Genomic DNA, 27614 nt, shown 5'->3' on the forward strand with positions numbered 1-27614 from the left:
TAGCTGTATAACTTTGACCATGTGACCTAATTACTTGTTAGAAAGAAGGAAAACCCACTAAACTTTAACTAAATACTTGGCGGGGCTATTTGCAGATGAAATGATGGGCCCACGAGCATTGGTTAAAAGGATGGGTTGAAATGCTTCACATAGAAAAATGAGAGGAGAGCGGCAATGGTGGAGCAGCCGGAGGAGGCAGAGCAGGAGTCCAGGGAGAGGAAGACATGTGAGGAGACATAATGAGGCCCTGAGAAAAGAGGCCCAACCATATATCCAGGGCCTGGGCATGGACAAACACACACACACACACACACACACACACACACACACACATACACACACTCATACTCACTCATACACACACACTCATACACAGGGCCAGGGATGCATGTAGTTTCTTTTGAAAACAGAGGTATTGGTTATTTAGTTTTAAATTGTTGTGCTCTGATGTAAAAATCCTTCTTGAATGGGAATCCTTCTCTCCTAATTCCTTATGCTCCTCAGCTCCCAAGATGAGTCTATTCAAGAGAAATTGGTACAGGCTAGTTAAACTGGCCTGCCATGCAATCCTGGCTCTAAGAAGAATATGAAAGCAGGGAGCTCTAACCATCCTTCTCAGGCCTTGCATCTTTCCACGCTTCCTGGCAAGAAAATATGACTCTTCCCTTTTAATGACAAATGGGAAGTCCTGTAAATTATCCTGAGTCCCACATTAGGGTAGGACCACAGTCAAGCTTTGTAAAAATCAAAGGCTGAAACTCCCAGTTTCAGATCACCTCTTCTGCTGTCCCTCTGAGGGCTCCATGGCCTGGCATCTGTCTGGACTCTCCGAGTTTCCAGAACAGCGATCCACTGAGAGGTGTGGTTAATACGGTGACATTTCCCAGGGTATTTGATGTTGAGATGGGCTATCCACACTTATTTTTGGAAACAGAACTGATAGCCTGAATCACCTGATACCAGAGATGTCATTTTCCCCCGCAACAAAGTGCTTTTTACTGCTTCTGCATTTATGCCTGCTTACATTTGTATGCGATTATTTCAGATAAAACTAGTCCTTCTCAAAAAACTGCAATTTCCATGTGAAAAGAGACTTTGTCATATACTTAATTTCTGTCTCCAGTGGCAGATAGGCACAGCAAATTTTCTTTAAAGCAAAAAAAGAAAGCGCATGGAATTGCAATATGTGAAAAGCATAGTACTGAATCAGTCTATTTCATTCCAGGTTAAAAAGACATGCTCAGGTTATTTGTTGACGGAGTTCACATTAATATAACAAATGCTGAAACTGCAGACATGTCACAGGTCTTATTAAAACCCAGACTATCTAAGTACCTACAGAAGTCCAGCTGTGACAATAAATTATTCCTCTAGAGGTGCTCTCATATGACAACTGCTACCCACATGTGGTTACTTAAGGCTGGTGTGGCTCAGTGGTTGAGCTTCAACCTATGAAGCAGAAGATCACGGCCCTATTCCAGTCAGGGCACATGCCTGGGTTGTGGGCTTGATCCCTAGTGTGGGACATGCAGGAGGCAGTTGATCAATGATTCTCTCTCATCATTGATGTTTCTATCTCCCTCTCCCTTCCTCTCTGAAATCAATATATATATATTTTTTTCTTCTCTGAAATTAATATATATGTATATACACATACACACACATACTAGAGGCCTGGTGCACGAAATTGTGCACAGTGGGGGGTGGGAGGTCCCATAGCCTGGCCTGTACCCTCTCACAATCCGGGACCCCTTGGGGGATGTCCGACTGCCGGTTTAGGCCCAATCCTGCAGGGGTAAGGCCTAAACTGGCAGTCAGACATCCCTCTCACAATCTGGGACTGCTGGCTCTTAACCGCATGCCTGCCTGCCTGCCTGCCTGCTTGATCACCCCTAACCACTTTGCCCGCCTGCCTCATAGCCCCTAACCACTCACCTGCCTTACCTGATCACCCCTAACCGCTCGCCTTCCTGCCTGATCACCTCTAACTGCCTCTGCCTGATCGCCCCTAACCACTCTGCCTGCCTGCCTCATAGTCCCTAACCACTCACCTGCCTTACCTGATCACCCCTAACCGCTCGCCTTCCTGCCTGATCACCTCTAACTGCCTCTGCCTGATCGCCCCTAACCACTCTGCCTTCCTGCCTCATCGCCCCTAACTGCTTGCCTGCCTGCCTACCTGACTGCCCCTAACTACTCTGCCTGCCTGATCCCCCTAACTGCTCACCTGCCTGCCTGTCTGATCGCCCCTAACCACTCACCTGCCTGCCTGATTGCCCATAACTGCTCTGCCTGCCTGTCTGATTGCCCCTAACAATTCTGCCTGCCTGCCTGATCGCCCCTAACCACTCACCTGCCTGCCTGATCGCCCCTAACTGCTCTGCCTGCCTGTCTGATCGCCCTTAACAATTCTGCCTGCCTGCCTGATCGCCCCTAACCACTCTGCCTGCCTGCCTGTTCACCCCTAACTGCTCACCTGCCTGCCTGATCACCCATGACTCAGCCTCCGCCACTGCTTCTTCGTCCGGAAGGACATCCAGAATGACACCCGGAAGGTCGTTTAGCTGTCTGGTCTAATTAGCATATTATGCTTTTATTATATATAATTAAATAAAGTAAAAAAATTCTGTTTCCCAGTTGCACTGGCCACGTTTCAAGTGCCCAAAAGCTATACAGGCTGTTGGCTCTGGTATTGGACAGTGCAGATATAAAATACCTACTGGATTGCTGGCTCTAAACACTAGAAAACAGAAAATGACAGGACATAAACCTTTAGATTTTCAACTAAAGATTTTTGAGGTACTGGATCTATAATTATCAACTTGGATATAAGTTTTATACCTTCAAATCCTCTCCCATGCTGCGTCAAGCTTGACTGCCATTGTTTTTGTGATCTGTTTCTTTCCCTACAACGACTTTTACACTTCCATCCAAGAAAATTCCTCCTGTTTGTCCCCCATTGGGCAATAAAAATAACCAAATCATTGGGCAATAAAAAAACCCAAAAACTAAATAATTGCAGAATGTCTAAATGTCAGAGTTCTGACGTGACCTCAAGGTTCCCTGGGGCTGATGCACACGACCATACAGCCTACTTGTGTGTGTGCAGGACATGGGAAGGGGACGGATTCACTCTTCTGACTGGGTCACATTACCAGGGGATGTAGGGGATTCCACAGATGCAAGTAAGCACCTGTCTCAGTCAGGGAACCACTAGAGAAACAGATCCAGAGGATATATATGCAAAAGAGAATTATTGCAAGGAATTTGCCTATGTGTTGTGGAGTCTAGTTAGCCGAGTCCACCATCACAGGGGAGGCTGTCATGAAGGAAAGACTGTAAGCTCTTGGGCACAAGTCCTAAAGCCTGTTCATAGGCAGAATTTCTTCTTTCCTCAGGGAAAGCTCAGCTCTGCTTTAAGGCCTTTCCACTGATTGGGTCAGGGCCATGCAGATCGTTGGAGATAATCTCCTTTACTTAGTTTATTATGGAGATTAATCCCATCTATAAAAATCTTCACAGCAGCACCTGGATTTGTGCTTGACTGAGCTACTGCGGATTACAGCTGAGCCAAGTGACACAAATAACTGGCCACCACAGGTCCCTAATCAGTTAATTTTATGCTACTCAAAAAGGTGACCAATCCTGCCTGGGCCTGATTCAAACAGGTGGGGCTATTAAAAGAGGATTTAGAGAGCTGAGGCAAAAGAGACTATCTCTCCTACTCTCTTTAAAGAAGCAAGCCAACAGGAGTCCTACAGCCACAATGAAATGTTTTTCGCCAACAGTGCTTAAGCTGGGCAGAGAACATACATTTTCAGATGAGACCAAGTCTAGGCTAACACCTTGACTGCAGTGTCTTGAGACTGAGCAAAGGACCCAATTAAGCCCTACCCAGACACCTGGCCCCTGAAAGTGATAAAAACAATAGATCTACTTGCTTTAAGCCACTAAGTTTGTGGTAATTTGTTATGCAACATAGGAAATGGAAAAGAACAAAAAGAAACTGAAGTATAATGAGGACACTGAATGAGCTTGGCATTGAGCTGGGAAGACTTCATAACTTATCTAAAATACTAGAGGCCCGGTGCACAAAATTTGTGCACGGAGGGGGGTTGTCCCTCAGCCCAGCCTGTACCCTCTCCAATATGGGACCCCTCGAGGGATGTCCGACTGCCCGTTTAGGCCCGATCCCAGTGGGCAGTCGGACATCCCTCTCACAATCCAGGACTGCTGGCTCCCAACTGCCTGCCTGCCTGCCTTCCTGATTGCCCCTAACCACTTCTGCCTGCCAGCCTGATCACCCCCTAACCACTCCCATGCCAGCCTGTTTGCCCCCAACTTTCCTCCTCTGCTGGCCTGGTCACCCCTAACTGCCCTCTCCTGCAGGGTTGATCACCTCCAACTGCCCTCCCTTGCAGGCTTGGTCCCTCTCAACTGCCCTCCCTTGCAGGCCGGGTGCCTCCCAACTGCCCTCTCCTGCTGGCCATCTTGTGGTGGCCATCTTGTGTCCACATGGGGGCAGGATCTTTGACCACATGGGGGCAGCTATATTGTGTGTTGCAGTGATGATCAATCTGCATATTACTCTTTTATTAGATAGGATATGTCCATTAGCTTGACTGTGGTGATCATTTCATAAGGTATATTATACCAAAACATCAAATTGTACACCTTAAATATACACTATTTTTATTTGTCAATTAAACCTAAATAAAATGTTTATTATTAATTTTAAAGATAAAATAAAATAATGCTTATTTCAATTATTCTCTTTCTTACCAATGAAGAATTACTTTTCATCTTTAAGGAAGAAGAAGCTGAAGTTCAAAGATGGAAGGGGACTTGACTTGGGATAGTGAACATACAATACAATTTACAGATGATGTATTATAGAATTGTACGACTGAAACTTACAGCCAATTTTATTTATCAAGTGACTTCAATAAATTCAATAAAAATTTGAAATAAAACAAAGACTAACAGAACTGAATGGAATAACCTTAGAATTGGCAGTTATTTGCTAAATGTTACAGTCTACAGACATCTTTAGTTCAGTTTGAAGAATTGTTATGGATCATTGAAAATACTTTTTTTTTTCTCTCTCCTCTACTGAAGTAATAGGTCAATGTGACCTTTGTTGTCCTGAGTATCTGCACATCAAACTCCAGTTGTGAATGTCAAGATTTTGCTGTTATACCTTCAAAGTAACTTGTAATGTACTCACCTACAAAACTAAAGTTCCAACCTTAACTTTGCTGTAAAGTTTGGAAATTCCATAGATATAAAAAATAGGAGTCCACCATTACAGGGGAGGAGTCAAGATTAATAGGAGTCAAGATTATGATCAATTTGTCCAATTTACTGAAGACTCCTTACTTTAATATCCACTAAAATCTAAGTGAAATCAGAGAATTATTTTTTATCATTACCACATTTAAAAAAGACAACTTAAATATGAGTACCTGCTATGTGTGAGGTACAGTTTTGGTTGCTTGGAAGGGTAGGAATGCTGTATAAGAAACAGTTCATGTCTTCCAGAAATGGATAATATGCCAATAAAGTATAATTAACTCATAAAATTATATGATAAGTGTTCAAAGTGAACATAAAAGTGATGTTACTTAAGGGGGAGTATTTATCCCCACGACAGACTTGCAGGTTGTGAGTTCAATTCTGCACCTGCCACTAACCAGCTAGTTTACAATCAATAAATTGCAGCCACTTTAGATTTCATTTACATTACTTAAATAAAAGTTGGAGAAGATCACCTTAAGTCATATATACGATTTATACTTCCTTAATTTTTTAATAGTTGGAATTAATAGGCTCATAATTAGATCCATCTTGTCTTCAATCAATTTGATCTCAATCTTAATCAATATATTTCTTGACTTCAAACACAAATTGTTCTCTAAGCAAAGATTCAAATGGCTGGCCATTTATTTTCCAAGCAATATATACAAGACATTTTATGCAATTAATACTTATAATATCAAACTACAAAAACTCCTTAATTAATACAATGCCAAAGATTAGATATTTTCATATTCACCTTACAAACAGAAAATTGATATCAGAAAGGATAAATGAGTTATTCAAGGCTTCATAGCTAATAAGAGAATAACTAGGGTTTGGACAAGATTCTATATAGTAACAGGCTTCCTCTCCTTTTGTGCCTTTAAATTCAAACTATCAATAAGCTTTTCTATAGGTAGCTGACATAAGCAGAAAAATTATATAGGTCAGATTTACTTAATTATGAAGACTTTCAAAGATCCAGTATTTTCTTTTCCATTTGGGCAGATTAAACATTTTCAGAGGCTTACTTTATAAGGGATTTAGGCTCTGGAAATTTTGCAAAATTGATGTGGGATTTAAAGAGTCATAGTTATAAGTTTCTTTGTGTATTTTTCTAGATTAAAATAAGCTAGTCAAATGCTAAGATTTTACTAATTTCTAAGAAAGGATTTGTTATATATAGATGGGTTCAAAATGGGGAAAATAATTTTCCATTTACTACAGACAACGCTTCTTCACTTTTCTTCTTTTGGAAATATTTTCACATTTAACTGAATATTTTGTAACTACTTAGGGAAAAAACATCCTATAAGCACTCTTGGCTGGATATGCGCAAGGGGGTGGGGGTGGCGAGAAGGGTGTCACATGTACATTCAAGAGAATCCATGCATCACTTCTTTCTGTGAAGAGGGCCATGCAAATCAGAGAGTAAATGTGGAATCTACGCAGAAAGTGTGGTCAGTCAGAGAATTCTCTCACTCATTAAGCAGTTAAAATGCTATACTTTTAACCAAAAATAGCCTCCACCTTGTAATAAAGTGGAGAGGTTTTTATGGTAGAATATAGACAGCAGAGTAGTCTATGTGTCTGCATCTGCGCATGCATTATTTTTTACTTTTTCATAATGGTGGAATAATTTAACGAAGTATTTGTCATGAAAATCCTGATATAGCAATTTGGTTGACATCAGAATTTTAATAATCCTTTGTTAACACTCACTCAATACATTATTACTAAAAAGCATCCAAAATTAAAAATTAAAATGACACATTAAATAGCATGTTGATGGCAACTCAGCATATTAATATGAAGAATATTAGGATTGCTACTTTAACCTGTCATTTCAAAAGGCTTAAGTGCTGTATTTAAAATCACTAAAAAAACACGCCACACATTTGCTAAAGATTGAGAACAAAGTTATTAACAAACATACATTGTATTAATTTTAATGTTTCCTCACTTTTTCTATCTCTCACTTCTCCCTCTTTACATTTTCTTTGTCAACAGTTATTGTAATTATTCATCAAATTATATATCCTTGCCCTCCTATGAAGTTAATGATCATACAAATATTTTGAGAAATTGTGACTTGATCAGTGTAACTGTCATAATGATTTTGATAGCATTAATTTACTGAGTTTAAGGTATTTTTTGCTAATGATCTGGTTTTAATTCCCTCTTGTCAACTCAATATTAATTATTAGATTGTTTTCCTTCCTTTCCTGATTCCTGTATGATTTAATTATTAAAGATAGCTTAAACATGATTCCTGTATGATTGAATTAATTATTAAAATAGCCTACTTCACTGGGCTCAATATATCCCTTCATAACTTCACTCGGCTTGTAACAATCCTTTCCATTTTTCAGAAAAACTGAGATGTGCATTGGTTCCTCACCCTTAATTGTCAATAAAATTCCCATGTGTGTAAAGAAACCCAACTATATCCTATACAAGTGGCTGCATAATTATCATCTGGTATAAATCGCTAACCAATTAGTTATTCCTTATCAACTTTGTACCTATTTGATAGATAAAACAGGAACCCATCCTTTCAAAAATATTTCAATAGTATCTACTACAAGCAAGGAGACTGTTCGGGCCCAACATACACCAATGATTAAATTCTAATGGAAATGAATACATACATGTTATATTTGACATAAAACAACAGATGAGAACATGACTAAATACAAAAACCAGATTCAATATGGTTCTGATACCAGTTCCTCCTGGGTGGTCTCAGGAAGAGTCATTTTATCTCTTCAAGGGAGTTCTCAGTTCCTTATCTGCAAACTTAGGGGCTGGGTGAGAGAACACCCAAGAGACCTTCTACCTTTAAACAGTTTCTGGCTCTATGACTCCTGTTTTCGGCTCTTCGTTTAATGTCAATCATTTTAGAGAACCTCTTCTAAGTCCTGAAAATCATCTTTGGTATGAAAGCAACTTCTTGTGGAAAGCAATGATTACTCTGCATGAGCATTAAGACCTCATTTTGATGCTTAATCTTGAAGGCATGTTTTCTGATGAAGTAAAGAACACAGGCTGAGTAATGAAATTCATCTCAGAAATCAGAATGTAAGAAATGGATGAACAATTACTAAATAGTCCTATGTGCTACCAAAGAGAACTAGAAAATGTGAGCAGCAACAATAATCATAACATGATATTTATGAGTGCTTACTTTAAGCCAGTCACTGTGTTAAGCACTTGGCATTTGTTATCTCATTTAATCCCCATGACAAATCTATGGAGTAAGCATTATTACTCCACTCTGAGGTGGCAGAAGGGGAACTTGGAAAGCTTAAGCAACCATCTCAAATCACCCATTAAATAAAGATGGCATTTAATTTAGACTTAAACCCAAGACCCATCTTCTTTCATTAGATCATATTGCATAGCATAAAAGATAATGTGACACTTCAAAATACACTTAACATAAATAATCATTATACATGCATATTGTACTCAAAAGCAAAAAGTGACATTGTGAGGCAAATTTTTGCAAATTAATTCTGAATATGTCAATGACATACGAAATCACCCATAGCTCTCTGCAATATTAGAGACTGATGAAATCACAAATTATTTAAATTGAAATCTGATGTATTTTATAGTTTAAAATACAAAAAATGGTATCATTTTGCTTAAGATATTTTTTAACCCTTTCTGTCTAAAAACATGCTAGAGATAGTTTTCTGATTAGAAGCAGTATATTCTTCAAATTATAACTAATCTGAGCATTCTATATAACATTCAAACATAAATTTTGAAACATAAATCACAATTGTATAGAGATATAATGCTACTTTTCACATATTTTTTAAAATATAAACTTGAGGTAATTTGATTGAATTATTAATTTTATATCATAAAGCACAGTTTTTGAATTATATTACCAACATCTGAACACTAACTAAATAAGTTTACTCATAGCTTTATAGATTCCTTCAGATATAACTGGTTGCTCTTTTGGGGTACTAATTTGTAGGTGGACCATGGAACAAGTTTCCATTTGTCAGCTGCCCAGGAGTCCAAGAGAACCAACAGATAGCAACTGGGCTTAGGAGAGGGAGGGATGTGGACGGGGTGGGGGGGGCACTAAGTCTCAGGACCAATCTCAGTGGACAGAGTATACACAGCATGATAATGAAAAAGACCCTAAAATAGACTGAAACCAAGGTCAATTAAATTTAAATTTCCCCAAGAACATCAAGATGGGTGCTTGAAATTAGAATTATTGACAAAGGGATGAGAACTTTCATTCACATCTAATTTACAAATTGAGATTCAAATTTGCATATATTTAAAGTTATATACTGATTACAGTCATTTTTAAATGTTAATAATATAGCTATACAATATTAGTGATGCAGAAAATTACGTAAAAGAACATGAAAGTTATTCATAATACTTGGTTAATATTTTCATATAATTTTTGTACTTTTTTTTTACTAACTGGTAAGTGAAAGAGATACTGTTTTGTATAAACAATTTCTATATTCTGCTTTTCTTCACCTAATACCATATAATGACCATTTTTTGCTGACATTAAAAATTATTTAAATTTTTATAATGGCTGTACACATAGTTTATTCAACCTTTTTTTTTTTCTTTTTGTCACAACTTTAACTACAAAAATTTTATTTTATTAGTTAGTGAAATTTTATTTTAGGTGTATGGTGCTCTAGTCAGGCACATAGAAAGCCAGATTATTCTTTTTTAACTTTATTTTTAATTTTTCCCCTCCTCCACCTTTACCCCTCCCCTCCGCTGCCTGCAATCACCACACTCCTGTCCATGACCATGAGTTCTCTCTTTTTTTTCTTTTTTGCTCACTTCCTCCAACCCTGCAATACCCGCCTCCCCACCACCAGAGCTGTCTTCCTGTTCTTTATCTATGGACCTGGAGAGCATTCTGCTCAATGAAATAAGCCAATCAGAGAAAGATACTGGAGAGCATTCTGCTCAATGAAATAAGCCAATCAGAGAAAGATAAGTACCATAGGATTTCACTCATATGTGGAATTTAATGAACAGATTACACTATTAAGCAAAATAGAGACAGACCCACATTATTTTTTTCCAATTGTTTTTTTTTTTTTTGGAAGCATTTGGGAATAGCAATCAATAAATAAACAAATAAACAAATACATCATTATCCTGGTTTACATTCACTGGTTGAATGAGTAAACAAAAATTTATTTAACCATTAGTTTTCTCATTGGTAAAAAGGAGAAAATAATAGTGCCTAATTTGTAGCAGAATTAAGAAGATTAAATAAGACATGTAGCACAATATCTGACACATTCTTAATGCTCAGGATATGCTGAATACTCTAATTATATAAATATTAATAATTATTATTGTTACAACCCTCATTGTGGATCTGTTATGCTCTGATTTTATGCTGCTTAACATGTTTCCGAGGAAAGTTCAAAATTTAAACTGCCAATGTTTGAACATGGATAAGTACAAACTTTGGTATGCTCATTTGCAAAGTGGGGATAACATCACCTGTTTTGCAGAATTGTGAGGAGATTATAGGCCCACTGTTTCCTAGCAGATGTACTTCTGATTCAAACTAGCAAGGATTAATTTAAATAAGTGGCAATTTATCAACCAAATCACCTATTTTTTAAAATTTTGAAATTTTAGTAATGTGATCCTAGTGCATTGTCAAGAGCATTCATAGTCTTACAACACTCTCCTCCCCAAAACTGAATCAAATTTCCTATACAAAAAAATCAGTTTTGTGGTCAAGATTCTTATAAAGTAAGTGAATCATCTGAATCAAATTGAAGCTGCCTAGAGTTATCCAAATAGCTCTGATTTGATCAGCTCAATTTGAAGCAAAAATTAGCCACGCCAATTGAATGGCACTTCCCACTAAAGAAATTGTTTGAACCTCTAGATAGAAGCTCTAGATAGAATACTCTCCATGTATTATGCCCCACTATGCATGTCTCTGAGTAAGCCTGATAAAGAAGTGGCTTTATCCTTAAAATTCAAAGTGCATTCATTAGTATCATATGCATTTCTTACCACAGCCTAGGAGGTGGGGGATGGGGGAGAAGGCAGAGCAATGTGCATGGATTGGAAAGGAATGGCTTGGATTACTGAGCATAGTCACTGAGTCATGTGGTGGCATGTGGTGTTACATGGTCAGTGGGGGTGTTAGTAAAAATTCAAAACCAGACTTTCCTCCTTTCCGGGTGGGGGCTGGGTGGAAAGAAGCAAAGGAGAGGAAAATGGGGGACATCTGTAATACTGCCAACAATAAATAAGAAAGAAGTAAGACAAAGCTTTATTTTATTTATTTATATATTTCCTCTCTTTTAGAGAAAATCTCTATACATTGAAAAACAATGTGTGTTTTTTATCTGAATGAAGTATCTGAAAACAATATGAATTTGTAGACCATAAGCAAAGCACATTCTATAATATTTCTCTTTTTTCCAACTGTCTATTGACAAGTGAAAATGCAAAGGGACAACCATATAAATAACATTCAGGCTAAATTATTGTGTGAAGGATCTAGTCAATCTTATCTTGATCTCAAACTTTTAAAAAAATCACATTAAGGAAAATGTAAAACTAGCCAAAGAAGAACAGAGATTCAAATTGATCCTAGCTGAAAAGATGATGTAACTATTGGCAAAGAATGATGAATTGGCAATTAATCATTTTGCACGATTATCCATAAATATCACAGTTAAAATACATTTGAATTTAGGGGGTCATTTTTCTTTGCAATATTTATGCTGATAAGGTGATACAGTTTTGTTTTTACCTATAGTACCAGAAGGATCTATAAGGCATACTTTAACCATGACTATCACCCTTATCAGTTTGAAGTCTAAGAAAATCTCTGCATGCAGTATATACTTCCTGCACACAGCAGGCACTAAAATGTCTCTCTTTTCTTTATCTCTAGTTCCTAACAATATAATGAGCCAATGACCAGGTGACAAGCACCATCTATACAAGTAGTTCTCACCCAGGGGCAATTTTGTCCCCCAGGAGACATTTCTTAATATCTGGAGTCAGTATGGTTGCCACAACTAGATAGAAGGTGAGGATGTTGAAGAATCTATAATGAAAAGGAGAACCTCCCCTCTACCCCCCCCCCTCCCGCTCAGCCCAACAATACAATATGTGGCCCAAAACATCAACAGTATTAAGGATAAGGAACCCTGATCTATACTGATATTCACTGTGGTCAAAGTATAAAATATAATTTGTTTTATTTATTTATTTACTTTTTTATAATTTATAAAGAATATAGAAAACAAGAAAAAAATGGAGAAGAAGAAAAGAATGAGTGGCACAAGTCATAAAAGTGAAGGAGATGAGAGGCTCTGGAATCCTTTGGGGAAGGTCATGTGGGAGAATCAGGGGGTTCTACCACCATGCTGAGCAGTTTTGGGCAAGTCCAGAATGAGTCTACACTGTTGACTGACAAATGAGGAAACACAATGCATTCTCTAGCCATCTTAAGTCCAGAGCACTTCCTTTCTAGCATGGTTTGAAATGTATTTGAGCCATGCTCACAAATCCAGGGAAGCTAAATGTGTTCACCATAAGCAACTTAAAACAGGGATACCTTGCTCAAAATGCTCCATTTATAAAGCGGTGCTTAGGGTTATAGTTATCAGAATGTTTGCAGAGGTAGGTTCTGGTCACCCACCTTCTTTCTTCCATAAGATCATTCTCCCAGTAACTGGGAGTAAAATGGAAGATAGAGCAACTTCTTTAACTCCTTCCTGTTAACCATAATAAACAGGAAAAGCTGAAAAGACTAATATGACACCATTTGGAGCATAAGAAATACTATAAATGTATATATGTTTAATTTAGAATAAAAATATAAAATAAAATGATTGTAATTCATTTCAAGTCTAGGCATGAAGGACCTGATACTAGTCTAATATAATCTTATAAAATTATTAAATACTAGAGGCCCGATGCATGAAGATTTGTGCAAGAATGGGCCTTCCTTCCCCTGGCTGCCAGCACCGCCTTCCCTCTGGCCAGAGCCGCCTTTCTGCCTTCCCACACTACCCAGAGGCCTGGAGCGGCTGGGGCAGTGTGGAACACCTGTGTCATTGCTATGGTAATGACGCAAGCATCCTGCCCCACCCCTGGCCTCCTGGTGCCTGTGTGCGCAAATTAACCCACCATCTTTGTTGGGTTAATTTGCATACTCACTCCTGATTGGCTGGTGGGTGTTGCAAAGGTACAGTCAATTTGCACCTTACTCTTTTATAAGTGTAGATTTTACAATGACTGTTTTCTAATTTTTAGATAAGTGTATATCCAAGAATTTGTATGGTTTGAAATTTTAAACATCATACTACATTATTTTATTATATTGTTACTTTTAATTCATGAGGGTGATAATTACCATCTTAAATATTTGCTCTTTTCTCCCTGGCTAAGCTCATTTAAATAGGTGATCATTAAGATTAACAACTCAAGAATAATAGCTAATACAAGAATCTAAGTGTATATTTGCAGTGCTTTAAATTTAACTTCTTTCCTCACCTTAAACAGATATTATAAGTGACATGTTGATGGACTGCATAACTTTGACTTTGGTACTCTTTGCAATCTGCTAATATAAATGAGGATTAACATGTATGCAAAAGGTAGTTAAAATATTGCATGAGCTGAGATACTCTAAGGCAGCGATGGCGAACCTATGACACGCGTGTCAGCACTGACACACGTAGCCACTTCTGATGACACGCGGCCGCATGCCGAGGATGAAACAGTTGCTGCTCCTGAGGATGAAACATTTGCGACTAGAGTCTTGGAGTTAGTTTTTTCCTCAAAGTGACACACTACCCGAGTTATGCTCAGTTTTTTGGCGAAGTTTGACACACCAAGCTCAAAAGGTTGCCCATCACTGCTCTAAGGAAAGGCACTGACTGAGGTTGATGAACTTTCTGAACAACAATCCAGGAAAGCTTCATTTGTGCTTATTTGCAAGCTGTCCTTAAATGAGCATGTCGTGAAGATCAGTCCTTTACATTTTCCTGTGAAATATGTAGAATGTGCAATACTGTTGAGGTATTTTTCTTTCTAAAAACCCCCTTCTATATGTCCTTACACTAAAAACTATGGCCTAATTTTTAGTCCTTAGAGTCTACAAAATAATATTTTTTTTTGTAGGCCATCACTATGATTACAAAAAGACATTGTGGGTGGAGAAGAAAGGATTAAGCAGGGAAGAGAGGTATCAAATGTCATAACAATGATCTAGATTTCTATGAATTAATTCTCTTATGTAAGTCACATAAACCTGTAGGTTTGGCTTCCTCATTAGCAAAATAAGGGATTGGACTGAGAGGTCTCCTGGGAACTTTTTACTTTTGAAGTGCATGTAGTGTTACATATGGCTCTTTGTAGTCATTAAAATACCTTATTTGTAAACCATGCTGAAGCATAGTTACTATTTACTATTTCATTCTTATCTCAGCAAGTTATCATAATATGTGTATAGTTTGTTTTGATATGTTTGTTTTTCTTGGAAAATTATTTTATGAAAATAATTTTGGAGTAATATTGACAGTGAAAAATTCATCCTCTCTTATTCCACAATACACTAATACTGTTTTTCCTAATTCAGAACTGCAAACATGAGGATTAATTACATGTTATGCTCTACCAATGATTTTGTTTACTTCTAAGTCCACATTCCTGATTTTATATGTCAAATTAACATTCAAAATTATTGACAGTGAATTTAAATTTCATAGTAAGCAGTATAATGTAAATATAACTCTGAATCAGTGGAATACTAAATATATCTCCAAAATATGAACTAGCTGTCATTTGCAACTGTCCTGTAGCAAAGTAGGAAGTTACATTTGCCATGCTTTCTCCCTGAATAGACTCAACAGTAACTATCTTCCATGTAAAGAAATTACAGTGAAAACAAATTAATTAAAGGCTGATTGCATGTATCACCATAGATATGAAAAACGAGCATGCAATATTTGTTTTTCAGAACTTAAATTTCCTTTCAATGCAAACGTCACCCTCAAACGTCTATCCAGGGACCCACTAAATATCTAACTTTTTAGTATATCTATACTAATAATAGAGGAATATGCAAATTATCCGGGATGCCATCACATCATGACTGTTCAGCAGGGTGGGTGGGGCTGTGGGGCCATGGGGCGGGACTCCTGATCTTGCACGATTTCGTCCTGCCCAGGCAGACTCCCCTGCAGCCCCACAGTCAAATCCCTATGTGGACCTGAGGTTTACTAAACTGTACTGGAGCTGCTTCCCACCCCCCCACCCCCCTGCCCCAGGACCATGCTGCCCACAGCAGGGCGCTCTGGCAGCCTCTTGACAGGTCGAGTGGGGCGGGGGTGGCAGGGAGCCACGGAGGGGCGGGGCGACCGGAGCCAAGTTCCCAGGGGTCTGAGGAGAGCACCTGACAGGAGCCTGGACTGCAAAAAAGGAAGAGGAAATGGCCATGGGGAGCTCTTCCAATCCCCCTGCATGGACACCCTACCCCAGCCCCTGCACCCCTGGGGGAACGGGGAGGCTGACTGGACAGGAAGAAGACCCAGCCTCAGGGGTAGCCGCAGCCCGCACCTCCAACTCCTGATCTCTTCCCCTGCCACCCTTGCCAGGGGCGCCCACAACAATAGCATGCTGGCAACGACCCGTCGGCGCCCCGAGGCACCCGGGGCCTGTAGCCCACCACTACTAGGCCCCCTCTGCTGGGGCCAGGCATGCCTCTCCTCCCTACAACTCCATATCCAGGTGGAAGCAGGCCTGAGTGGCCCCCCAGGGTCAGACACATCCCCCCACCCCCACCGACAGCAGCAGTGCCGTCTTTGCAGCGGAAGCACACTGAACCTTGCAGGGGGCCTTGACTAAACCCACCCTCCTAGCCCGCCTGGCCCTGCCCTGGCCCAGCCCCCGCCCCACTCAAGATTGGAGCCCCACCCTGAGCACATACAGAAACGAAAGGGCCATGTACAATTTAAAAAATGGCGCCAAGTGAGGAGGTTTGACAGTTACTAACCCTTTGGCCTCGCCACTCCCTTAGTGCTCCCCTACTGCCCCCACCCCACCCAGCACCTGCAGGGACGACCACTGCTACAGGGCTGCTGGCCAGAGCCCTCCCCTCCGAGGCCTGCGGAACCCTCTGCAAAGCATCCATAGCTAAAGTCCCAGGAAACAATCATGGCCACCTCCCCTAATCTGCACCTGCTACCTGCGAGGGTACCCATGGACTTAAAAATAACAATCTCTTCCCGTTTAGGCATCACTTACTTGATGAAACATTTCTAGTTTTATTAGCTCAGAATCTCCTCGTGACAACCCAGTGAGGTAGGCGGAGAAGAGATTACAATTCCCATGGTATATGCATATATATTCAGAAATGAAGCTCAGAGAGGAAAAGTGTCAAGCCCAGTGGTTCCCAAGGTGCAGCAAATGCCCCACAGGGGGGCAATTTGATTATAAGTGGGGGCAATTTGAGAATGAGTTAACAGTGAATTTTTTGCATTTCTTATGGTTCTAGTGGGCCTCATCTACACCGTATCCTATGTAATAAAAGGCTAATATGCAAATGACCGAATGGTGGAATGACTGGTCACTATGATGCGCGCTGATCACCAGGGAGCAGACACTCAATGCAGAAGCTGCCCCCTGGTGGTCAGTGTGCTCCCACAGGGGGAGCACCACTCATCTAGAAGCTGGGCTCACAGCTGGCGAGCACAGCAGCACTCATGGGAGCCTCTCCCGCCTCCATGGCAATGCTAAGGATGTCCAACTGATGGCTTAGTGGGCCTACGTCTTCAGTCAGACATCCCCCCAGGGCTCCCAGACTGCAAGAGGGCACAGGCCAGGCTGAGGGACACCCCGCCCAAGTGCACAAATTTTGTGCAATGGGCCTCTAGTAAAATAATGATACCTTGTCATCTTTTAATATTTATAAATTCAAATTTACATTAATAAATAAAACCATGACACAAATAATCTAGCATATATTGTCACCATCTCAAAAATATCAGACTGCTACAAGAATGATCAGTTGCTGAAATATCACCACCAACTATTACATATAGAGAAATAGTCTTTGCATTGCAATATTCCAACTCCAGTTTGAAATACAAACTCCTTTTTAAAGAACTGAAGAACATTACATGTGCTTGAATTTAAGTTCCATTTCTCTTAAATGCAAGGGCATTTCTGGTTTTAATATATAAATCATTTTATCTATTGCACAGAAACTGAAGAACAAAGAATGTCCTACATACATAATTTATTAGCAACACAATTTTAAGTATATCTTTACCATGTATAACTTGGCTTTGATATTAAATCTATTTCTATATTGATTTACTTTTATTTAGAGATTAATCTGGATATAAAGTTCAAATTAATTAATAAGAGTGTGATATTTCTCTTCTGATGATAAATAATTTATATATGTAATCCATGAAGCAGCCTCATAGGTTTGTGGTTTAAAATAACCTTAAATAAAAATAACACATGGTCTACACACATTCAAATTAGAAAAAGGACAATGGAGTTCTTTGCTTTATGTGACGCTTTTGAAACATGTATTAATGTATTCAGTTTCACAATTCTTTCAACATTCTCTATGCCACTAGAACACCATTCAATATGATGTAATAAAATCATACCCAGTTGAACCAATGAAAAAAAATTATACAACATCAAATAGTAATCAGTTCTCACTGAGGGAACAAATTAGGTCTATATCATTTACAGCTTACATTAGTTCGGTTCACCAAACATTAACTGAATACAGGGACTTGAGTCTGCTAATTAATGGAATGTCAATGATGAATAAGGTGACTTTGTGGTCCCCTTCTCCCCATAACTTAAGGTCTGCTATATTTTGGAATGTTTTGATAAATATTCCATTGGATATGTTCACATAGTGTAATGGGAGTAAAATAAAAATAAAGTGGTTTATTCTGGAAATTCAGAGATATCTTCTTGTTGGAAATGGCATCTCATTGGACTCTTGGAAGGTAAGACAGATTGGTGAGGTGAATGATGGAGAGGACACTGCGGTCTGAGAGAACATCTTGAATGATGGTACAAAGCAGGTCACGTATGTAGAAACAGAAATATTTGTATTAGCGGAGCATGAAGTGCATTGCGGGCACGATCGGGTGTAAGACTGCAGAGGTCATAGGAAGGGCAGTGCATTGCAAGCTCACTACTTGGACTTTCCAGGCCATGTAGCATCATTAAAATCTTTTAAGCACAGGTGAGATATGGTCAGATTTGCATTTTGGATTTAAAGTTAGCAAACTGATTTACAAATAGCAGAACTCAATAAATGCTAATGAGACTGGTGAATCTGTGTCACAATATATTGATTCTCAAGCAACATCATAAATCTTTTACTTCAGATGTGTATGTGATGAACACAATAACTATGTATCTGGGACCCTTTTATACTATGCAAAATTAAACTTCTAATTCCAATAGGAAAACATGGGTTGTCTTCCAAACCTGGTTCTTACTTCTCTGCCCAGCTAGATTGATCTAAACAGAAATTCTTACCAATTGTAATGAGTATATGCTGTACTGGGTTGAATAATGTTCTTCCATAATGCACAACCACCCAGAAACTCAAAACGGAGACTTATTTGGAAATAGTGTCTTTGCAGATGTGATTAGTTACTTTACAATGTGTTCGTACTGGATTAGGGTGGACCCTAAATGCCATGGCTGGTGTGTCATAAGAAGGCCATATGAGGACACAGAGACGCAGACACGCAGAGGGATGAGGCCAGGTGAAGGCAGAGGCAAAGCCTGGAATGATGAAGCTATAAGGTAATCCACAGGGAACTGCCCCCCAGCAACCACCAGAAGCTGGGGGAGAGGAATGAAACAGTTTTTCCCTTGGAGCCTCCAAAAGGAACTAACCCTGAGAACAACTTTAGATTCTGCCCTCCAAAACTGTGAGAGAATAAATCTCTGTTGTCTTAAGACACACAGTTTGTGGTCATAGCTCTAGCAAACTAATAAATGTATACATGCAGTATTTCTTGCTTAGGCAGCATGAGAACTATGGGAATTAGTCTGTGGTTCCTACAAGAGAATATTCTACCCTGGCCAGTGTTGCTCATTTGGTTGGAGCTTCATCCTGTACAGCAGAAGGTGGCGGGTTGGACTCCTGGTCAGGGCACATATGGAGCTTGCAGGTTCGATCCCTGGTTGAGGTGCCTGCTGGAGGCAACTGATCTCTCTCCCTTCCTCTCTAAAATCAATTAAAAAAAATTTTGATACTACGCTGCTATAAAAAAGAAGGAACTTTTACCATTTGCAACAGCATGGATGGACCTGGAGAGCATTATGCTAAGTGAAATAAGGCAGTCGGAGAAAGATCAATATCACGTGATCTCACTCATATGTGGGATATAATGAACAACATAAACTGATGAACAAAAATAGATCCAGAGACAAAGAAACACTGAACAGACCATCCAACCTCAGAGAGAAGGCAGGAGAGGGGCAGATAAGAGACCAACCAAAGGACTTGTATGCACATAACCAATGGACACAGACATTGGGGTCGTGGGGGCTTGTCCTGGGGGTGGGAGTGGTGGTGGTGTGGGGGGGTCAATCAATCATCAATCAGGGAAAAGGGTCTACTTTATGTAATACTTTAAATAATAATAATAATATAATAATAATAAAAGCATAATAGGCTAATTAGGGTGTACATCCTTCCGGACGAAGCTGGGGATGTGAGGGAAGCCCAGGCCCAAGGTGCCTGCCTGTGGCCAGAGGGAAGCCAGTGCCGGCAACTGGGGGAAGGAAGGCCTATTCTTGCACGAATTTCATGCATCGGGCCTCTAGTGTATATATATATATATATATATATATATATAAAACAAAACAAAACAAAATTTTGATATGGCCTTCCCCCCAGCCTGGCACTTATTTTCCACCAGGATTGCACTGGGTGACATAGCTATCCTTTATTAATTATTCATCCAAATTGAAGGCATATATAAACATTATGTTATTAATGTGTATATCCTGTTTCCCAATGTGCCGACCTTCCTCTTATGAAGACTCTGGTTAAAGCCAATTTAATATTTGTCAAAAAAGACTCACTACTTTAATTAATACGCTGTGTTGGGCTTTTGTTAAATAAATGTTTGAGTGCTCCAGCCATAATGATTTTTTAAAATTATTAGACTGAGAGGTCTCCCTTCTACTTCATGTAGTCCCTTTGGTATAGAGTAAGAAGATTAGCATTTGGTGTTTTGGGAGACGGCTTACTGAGTCAAAGGACATGGAGGATAGCTCTAAGTTTTAAAAAATAACAGAATGCACTTGCTTCCACTTAACTTGAGGGAAAACCAAATGTAGAGGGAGCGGAATAATCTAAAACGAGTTTAAATTCATTGAAACTGGAATTCATTTAATCGCCCAGACAAGTCAGGAAACAAAAACAGTAGAAGCCCCAAGGCTTCGAAGCAGTGGCCTGGAACTAAACTTCTCCACCTGCAATAGCGTGAGCCTCTTATTTCAACCTTGAGAAGAACCTAATTGCTCAGGCAACAAAGCGATCATGCAAGAGCTGATCATGGAAGAAAGATGACACACACAGGGGATTTCCAGGAGAATACACTCCGACCAAAGCAGGGCTCACACTGAGAGTTCTCTCTCTCGAGTTTCTAGCAAACTGAAATCAAAGAACAACCCCATTCTCTAACCTGCAGGTTTCAGATAGATCTCAGATAAACCCTCGGAGGGGTTTTTAAGAATGATGAGAGAATTCATTTCTCTCTCCTGTAAGAGTGATCAAAGCCTGCTTCCTCCTTGCAGGGACCTTGGAGTCCACAGGACTGTTACTCCTAAGAGGGCAAATGGAAGAGTGCATCTATCTGATCTGCATTTCCCCACTCAATGCTCCGTGATTCCTTTTCTCATTGAAAAATCAAACAGAGCCCTCGAGCCAACAGTTCACTGCGTTCAAGAAAAAATAGAGGACTGTCTTCTCAAGACCCGCTCCAGTCTGAACTCCAGTGTGGGTAAATCTAAATCATTGTAACTTTGAGAAAGTTGACCATAACAAATATGCTTAACACATCTTTTTTTTTCTCCCTTGTATAAACATGCATGTTTTTCTTGAAAAAGACATAAATATAATTTGTATTCTTTATAAATACTAGTAGACAAATAAATAATAATCTGTTCTGGATACTGGTTAGGGAAATGACCTAGTTAATGATCTGATTATGGAAATAGACTTGTCATCAAATTTTTGACAGTAACAACAGCCTCTTCAGAATGATTAAACTGTTGTTGTCTAACCCCCAGGGAAAAATTTAGAGACTGTCAATTAAAACATAAATGTTATAATTTGTTTAGATTATAAGGAGAAAAAATAAGATGCAGATGTTTTGGTTCCTTTAAGCTGCATTATCTTAATCCAAATGAATTACAAATTGAGTTCCTCAGTGTCTTGTCTATATTTCAAATGCTCAATAGCCACACCTCTCTAGTGATTAGAACAGGTCTAGAACATTTACATCTTTGTATAAAATTTCCACTGGAGAGCATTGCTCTAGAGATACTTTTTGTGTCTTTTGTTTTCCTAAAATGACATTGACATTTGTATTAGTTTCCTGTTACTGTTATAACAAATTACCAAAATTATGGTAGCTTAAAAAAACACACAGAGATTTGTTCTCTCCCCACCCAGCAGGGCTTGACAGGGGACCTCAAGGTGCGCTTCCCATCCTAGTGCTGGGCTAGGGAACCTCAGGCTGCGCCCCCCACCTGGTGGGGATTGACAGGGGACCTCAGGTCGCGCCCCCCACCCAGCGGGGCTTGACGGGATCTCAAGCCATGTCCCCCACCTGGCGGGGCTTGAAAGAGGACCTCAAGGCATGCCCCCCAGCCTGGAGCCGGGCCAGGGGACCTGAGGCTATGCCCCCTGCCCAGCAGGGCTTGACAAGGGTGGGACTGGCCGGGTCTGGATCTAGCCCAATTGGGGGGGGGGGGGCAGGTCTGGGTCTCACTCGATTTTGAAGTGCATGTGGGTGAGCGAGGATTTGACTCTGGGTCCCGTGGTGAGCCCCAGACTCTGACAGGAGGAAGGTTTTCATATACATTTTACTAATTTTCTTTCATCTCTGATACTTCTATTATAGAGAAAGGGCAAATAGCAATATTAAATTATTTCCTCTACTTAATCCTCTTTTAATGTGCACGAATTTTGTGCACTGGGTCACTGGTGCTAAATAACTGAAAATAAACAGGTCACAATTTACATGAAGACTTTACATGAAGATGGCAAAACCCACCACAAATTTTATCTGTGTGATACTCACAGTAAGAACAGCCATAGACTTCAATTCTGAGCCCGATGCGGCCTTCTCCGTTCCAGTCCAGAGGCACGAAGCGCACGTAGCGGGCAACAACAGGATGCTGAAAGTCATGCCGGACCACACTATCAGAGTTGATGTTCCCGGGAAATGCCTGGTGGGAAAATCAGATTAACAAATTAGGGAGAAAATACCTTAGAAACAACCATGTTCTCTATCTGCAAAACTAAACTTAATTTTCTTATCTGATGGCAGGACTTTATATTCTCCACACCAAAAGCAATTTGTTAAAAACAAACAAACAAAAAATGTAAATACTTCCTTTATTTGAAAACAAGTCCAGTTTTATTATTATTTTTTTCAATCTTCACCCAAAGACATATTTTTTCCATTTGTTTTTAGAGTGAGTGGAAGACAAGGAGGACAAGAGAGAAGGAGATGTGAGAGAGACACATTGATTGGTTGGCTCCTGCACTCACCTGAACAGGGCCCAAGATGGGTTCTGCAACCCAGGTATGTGCCTTTGACAAGGAATCTAACTGCGACCTTTCAGTGACAGCTTATGCTCTATCCACTGAGCAACACTGGCCAGGGCAACAAATGCAGTTTTAAATGGAAACTGAGCCAAAGTTCCATGGGTCCTTTAATATATGTCAATATACCCAGATGTTAAACAAATGAAACACCATATGGTGCCCACTGTAGTGTACAATAAACATTTAAATTACGAGATCTAAAATTGGAATTGCACAATGAATAATTTTCCTAAAATCCAAACCTATTTCTTGCTTTTAAAAAATCCCCTTCACATTTCCTTCCTATGCCACCATTACAAGACTGACAACATTTTCAACATCCGTTAGGTAAAAAGAACAATTGACTATGTTGTACTTTTTTTTAAGAAATGACAGAATAAGAAACCCACAGTCAGGAGATCAAGCGTTGTGGAGATTCCATCACCATGGGCAGTATGACTAGTGACAAGGGAACTGAGGGTCAATACCAATGTGAACTGTATTGGAAAGTTCTCAAAAAAAGATATAAGATACTTCAAAAGAAGAATTGATAACCTTTTCAGAGAAGGGAGCAAAAGAAAAGATATAAACCTAGCCCAAGGTATTAACATACAGGCATGGTGAGAGAAAGAGAGAAGGGGGAATCACAGGGCAGACAGCTGTTCCTACCTCCTCAGTACACTCTTCTCTTTCTTTAAGTAACAGCCCCTGAATTTTCTTTGAAAGTTTTCAGCACTTCTCAACCCACCTGATTTGGGACAGGCAGATGCCACTTGGTAGTACCAGGGGTGAGAGGGTGCCTAACTCAATGAGATTCAAATTAAGCACCTGTGCTGGAAAAACTCATTCATTCATTTATCATTTACTGATTCACTCACTTGCTGACTCACTGACTCAGGAAATATCTGAGAGTCTTCCTTGTACCAGATACTGTTCAATTCACTGGGATATAGGAGTGAACAATATAGACAGAGTTTTTATTTTCATGGCATGTTTGTTATTAAAGTACATAAGGGGGAGGAGAAATAATCCTATATAATAAAAGGCTAATATGCCAATAAACCAAACAACAGAACAACCGGAAAAACTGAACAACCGGTCCCTATGACATGTGCTAAACACTAGGGGGCGTGCACAAAAATGGCAGGTGTCGCCGTGGTGGGCTGGTGGAGCAGGTAAGTGGGGGCATCAAAGGCGGGGCACCGGTCGCTGTTATCGGGGCAAGCCTCTGGCGGTTACTGAAAATTCTTTGCTCCCATGCGCCGCAGTCCCGCCGACGCTTGCATCTGCTGCCGGCGCTGGCCCCGCTTGCACCCACTGCCAGCACCTGGCGCCAGCCCTGATCACTCTGTGCTGTCAATGGGTGCAAGATGCAGCTGCTGGCCCCAATAGCTTCTCCACCTCCCCCTGCTCCTGAGGGGAGATCAGGGCCCGCAATGGCCTCTCGCACCTACAGCTGCCACCAGAGCCACAGCTCACACCTGCTGCCAGTTCCTGGCACCAGTCCCTATTGCTCGGGGCCATCAGCGGGTGCGAGTGGTGGCTGCCTGCCCTGATCACCCCTGAGGGCTTCTCCACCTCCCCCTGCTGATGGCACTGGCCCTGCTTGCACTCACTAATGGTGCTGGCCCCAAATGCTCCGTGCTGTCAGCGGGTGCAAGCTGGATCGGCGCCATCAGTGCGTGGGAGTGGCATCAGTGGGAGCGGGGTACCGGCAGACAGGGGATGTGGGGTGGGGGGGATGTGGTGGGAGGGGCCGGGCAGGGGCATGCAGGATGGCCTAAGACCTGCCCCTTTGCCTACTGCAGCCTTGCAGACCACAGTTCCTTTTAAGGTGCACAAATTCATGCACTGGGCCCTTAGTACATATATAATAAATATACCACTGATATTGTTATATAGCTTATATAACACTTTATATGTTAAATACTATAATATTGTTATACATTGTACATATTAAGTCACATATATGCAGAGCCAGAATTGCAAATGCCCTGAGCATACTTGGCATGTTTGGGGTCAGTAAGGAAGCCAGTGTTTTTGGAGCACATGAAGAAAGGAAGAGTTGGGGGAGGTGTTGGAGAGGGGAGGTCAGAGCAAGGCCATCGTAATGTAGCAGATGTCATTTTAAAGGTGCTGGAAGGAAATCCACTGAAGTGTTTTAAGCAAGAAAGTTACACATCTTATCATTTTTAGGACTTAGAAGTAAAATCCCCCTCCCGGTTAATGTGAAGTTCCTAGAGAACAGCAGAAGATTACAGGGTAATGTAACATACACCATCTGGCCACACGTGCTCCAGAGGAGTGGGGTCATCTAGGAGAAAGGAAGAGCCCTGAGGCAGAAGTGAGTGCTGAAGAGGACAACAGGCTCCAGAGGGAAGACCTGGGGCAGAAAATAAAACAGAACACAGAACTACCGGGAGTGGAGGTGCTTCTTCCCTAAGGTCCTCTTGGCCATTGCACTATTAGAAAGGGAAGGATGTCAGAGAAAGACCAACTAGGCACAAAAGTGAGGACATCGAAATCCACAGCTTGCTCTGGGCTTTTTCTTTCTTTTAAATTTATTATTATTATTATTATTATTATTATTATTATTTACATATGTGTCCTTGTTCCCCCATTACCCCCCACCCCTCACTCATGCCCAACCACCCTGTTGTCTGTGTCCATTGATTAGGCTCATATGCATGCATATAAGTCCTTTGGTTGATCTCTCCCCCTTACCCCTACTGTCCCCTACCTATGATTGAACCTGTTTCCTCATTTGTTTGTTTGTTTTTTAAGCAACTGAAAAAAAAATTAACTAACAGAGATAGTTGCCTGGAAAGATAGTTAGTATAGATCCTATATAAAAAAGGCTAATATGCAAATATACCGAACGGCGGAACAACCGAACAACCGGTTGCTATGACATGCGTTGACCACCAGGGGGCGCACGCGAAATAGGGTGGGCATCGGCAGCAGGTGGCAGAGTGTGGAACATGGTGCAGGTCAGCTGTGGTGGGATGGTGGAGCAGGTGAGCAGGGGTGCCAGACCAAAGTGGGGCACCAGTTGCTGTCATCAGGACGAGCCTCTGGTGGTTACTGAAAATTCTTTGCTCCCGTGTGCCACGGTCCCACCTGGCACTCACACCTGCTGCCGGTGCTGGAACTGCCACTCGCACATGCTGCCAATGCCCGGTGCTGGCCCCAATCACTTGGCACCATCAGTGGGTGCGAGCAGTGGTTGCTGCCCCAATCACCCTGAGGGCTTCTCCACCTCCCCCTGTTCCTGAGGGGCGATCTGTGCAGTAGCTGCTGATGGTGCCAGCCCCAATCGCTCAGTGCCGTCAGCAGATGCGAGCGTGGCCAGCGCCTTTAGAGCGTGGGAGTGGCGGCAGTGGAAGCGGGGCTGCAAGCAGACAGGGGACAGGGGGCCACAGCAGGAGGGGCTGTGCAGGGGCTTGGAGGATGAGCCAAGACCTGCCCCTATGCCCAATGCAGCCTTGCGGCTCACAGTTCCTTTCAAGGTGCACAAATTTGTGCACTGGGCCCCTAGTTTACTAGAAGATATATTGCATTTGAGACTGCACTATCGAATTTAAAGACCACATAGAGAATTTGAGAATCTGAGATGTTAAGGAGGGTTGCATTTTATCCAAGTTTGGTTTTCCAGAGAGGATACATTCATTATTCATGAATAAGTATATGACATAGGGTATTTTCTTTAGGATTCACAGTATCAGTATATAGTGTTTTTTGCACTTTCTTCATTGTCAAACATATTGAGATTTAAGATATTATCCTACTTGAAGTTTAAAACACTTCCAAGCAATGGCATAGGCATTCCTGATCATTGTCTTGAATATAAAGGCACAAATACATTTTGGGAAAGTTAAGGAACATAGAAGAAGGTGAAGCCCTTGACTTAATAAAAACAACATATAATATTTATACATCACTTTAATACATAAGTCCACACTGTACTGTTGGTGCATGACAGAAAATTCTAACTTTGGTAGGGATGCTTTTTTTTTTTTTGCTTTTTTCAAGTCAAGAAACTCAGGCTTAGAAGAATGAGAGGGCTTAAGCCACTGGATGCTGAATAGCTAGTAAGAACAAACCAGGACAAAGTCACAAACTCATCCAATCCAACCCCACCCTAAACTGAGAATCACATTTTCAGCCGGGAATAAAGGTTTCTTTCTTCAGGCACAACACATTTATTTTTGATGTTTGGTATTACATACTTGAACGTCAAATAGAAAGTTTGATAATTTGTATCATACCACATTTTAGACGTTCGTTTGATTTCCAGCCCATGGTAGTATATTTTGCCTGCGTAGTGTACTTCTTTCTGCATTTTCATTTCCATGAATTTTGACAGCATTAGTATTTTCCTTTCTCACACATCTCCCCAAAGCATGCTCCTATTGGGGTCATTAGCAAAAGCTCCTTT

At 40.7% G+C, this 27614-nt stretch overlaps 1 protein-coding gene across 1 annotated transcript in view; it reads right to left on the bottom strand.

Annotated features, from left to right (window-relative positions):
• CNTNAP2 (contactin associated protein 2) overlaps positions 1-27614 on the bottom strand; it is a 1845950-nt gene that overhangs the window by 1054209 nt on the left and 764127 nt on the right. The window contains exon 4 of the mRNA XM_079786825.1: positions 22668-22815. Within this exon, the coding sequence (XP_079642951.1) occupies positions 22668-22815 (148 nt within the window). The remainder of the gene's footprint in view (positions 1-22667; positions 22816-27614) is intronic.

Source organism: Cnephaeus nilssonii, assembly GCF_951640355.1.
Source record: "Cnephaeus nilssonii genome assembly, chromosome: 12".
In the NCBI taxonomy this organism is placed as follows: Eukaryota; Metazoa; Chordata; class Mammalia; order Chiroptera; family Vespertilionidae; genus Cnephaeus; species Cnephaeus nilssonii.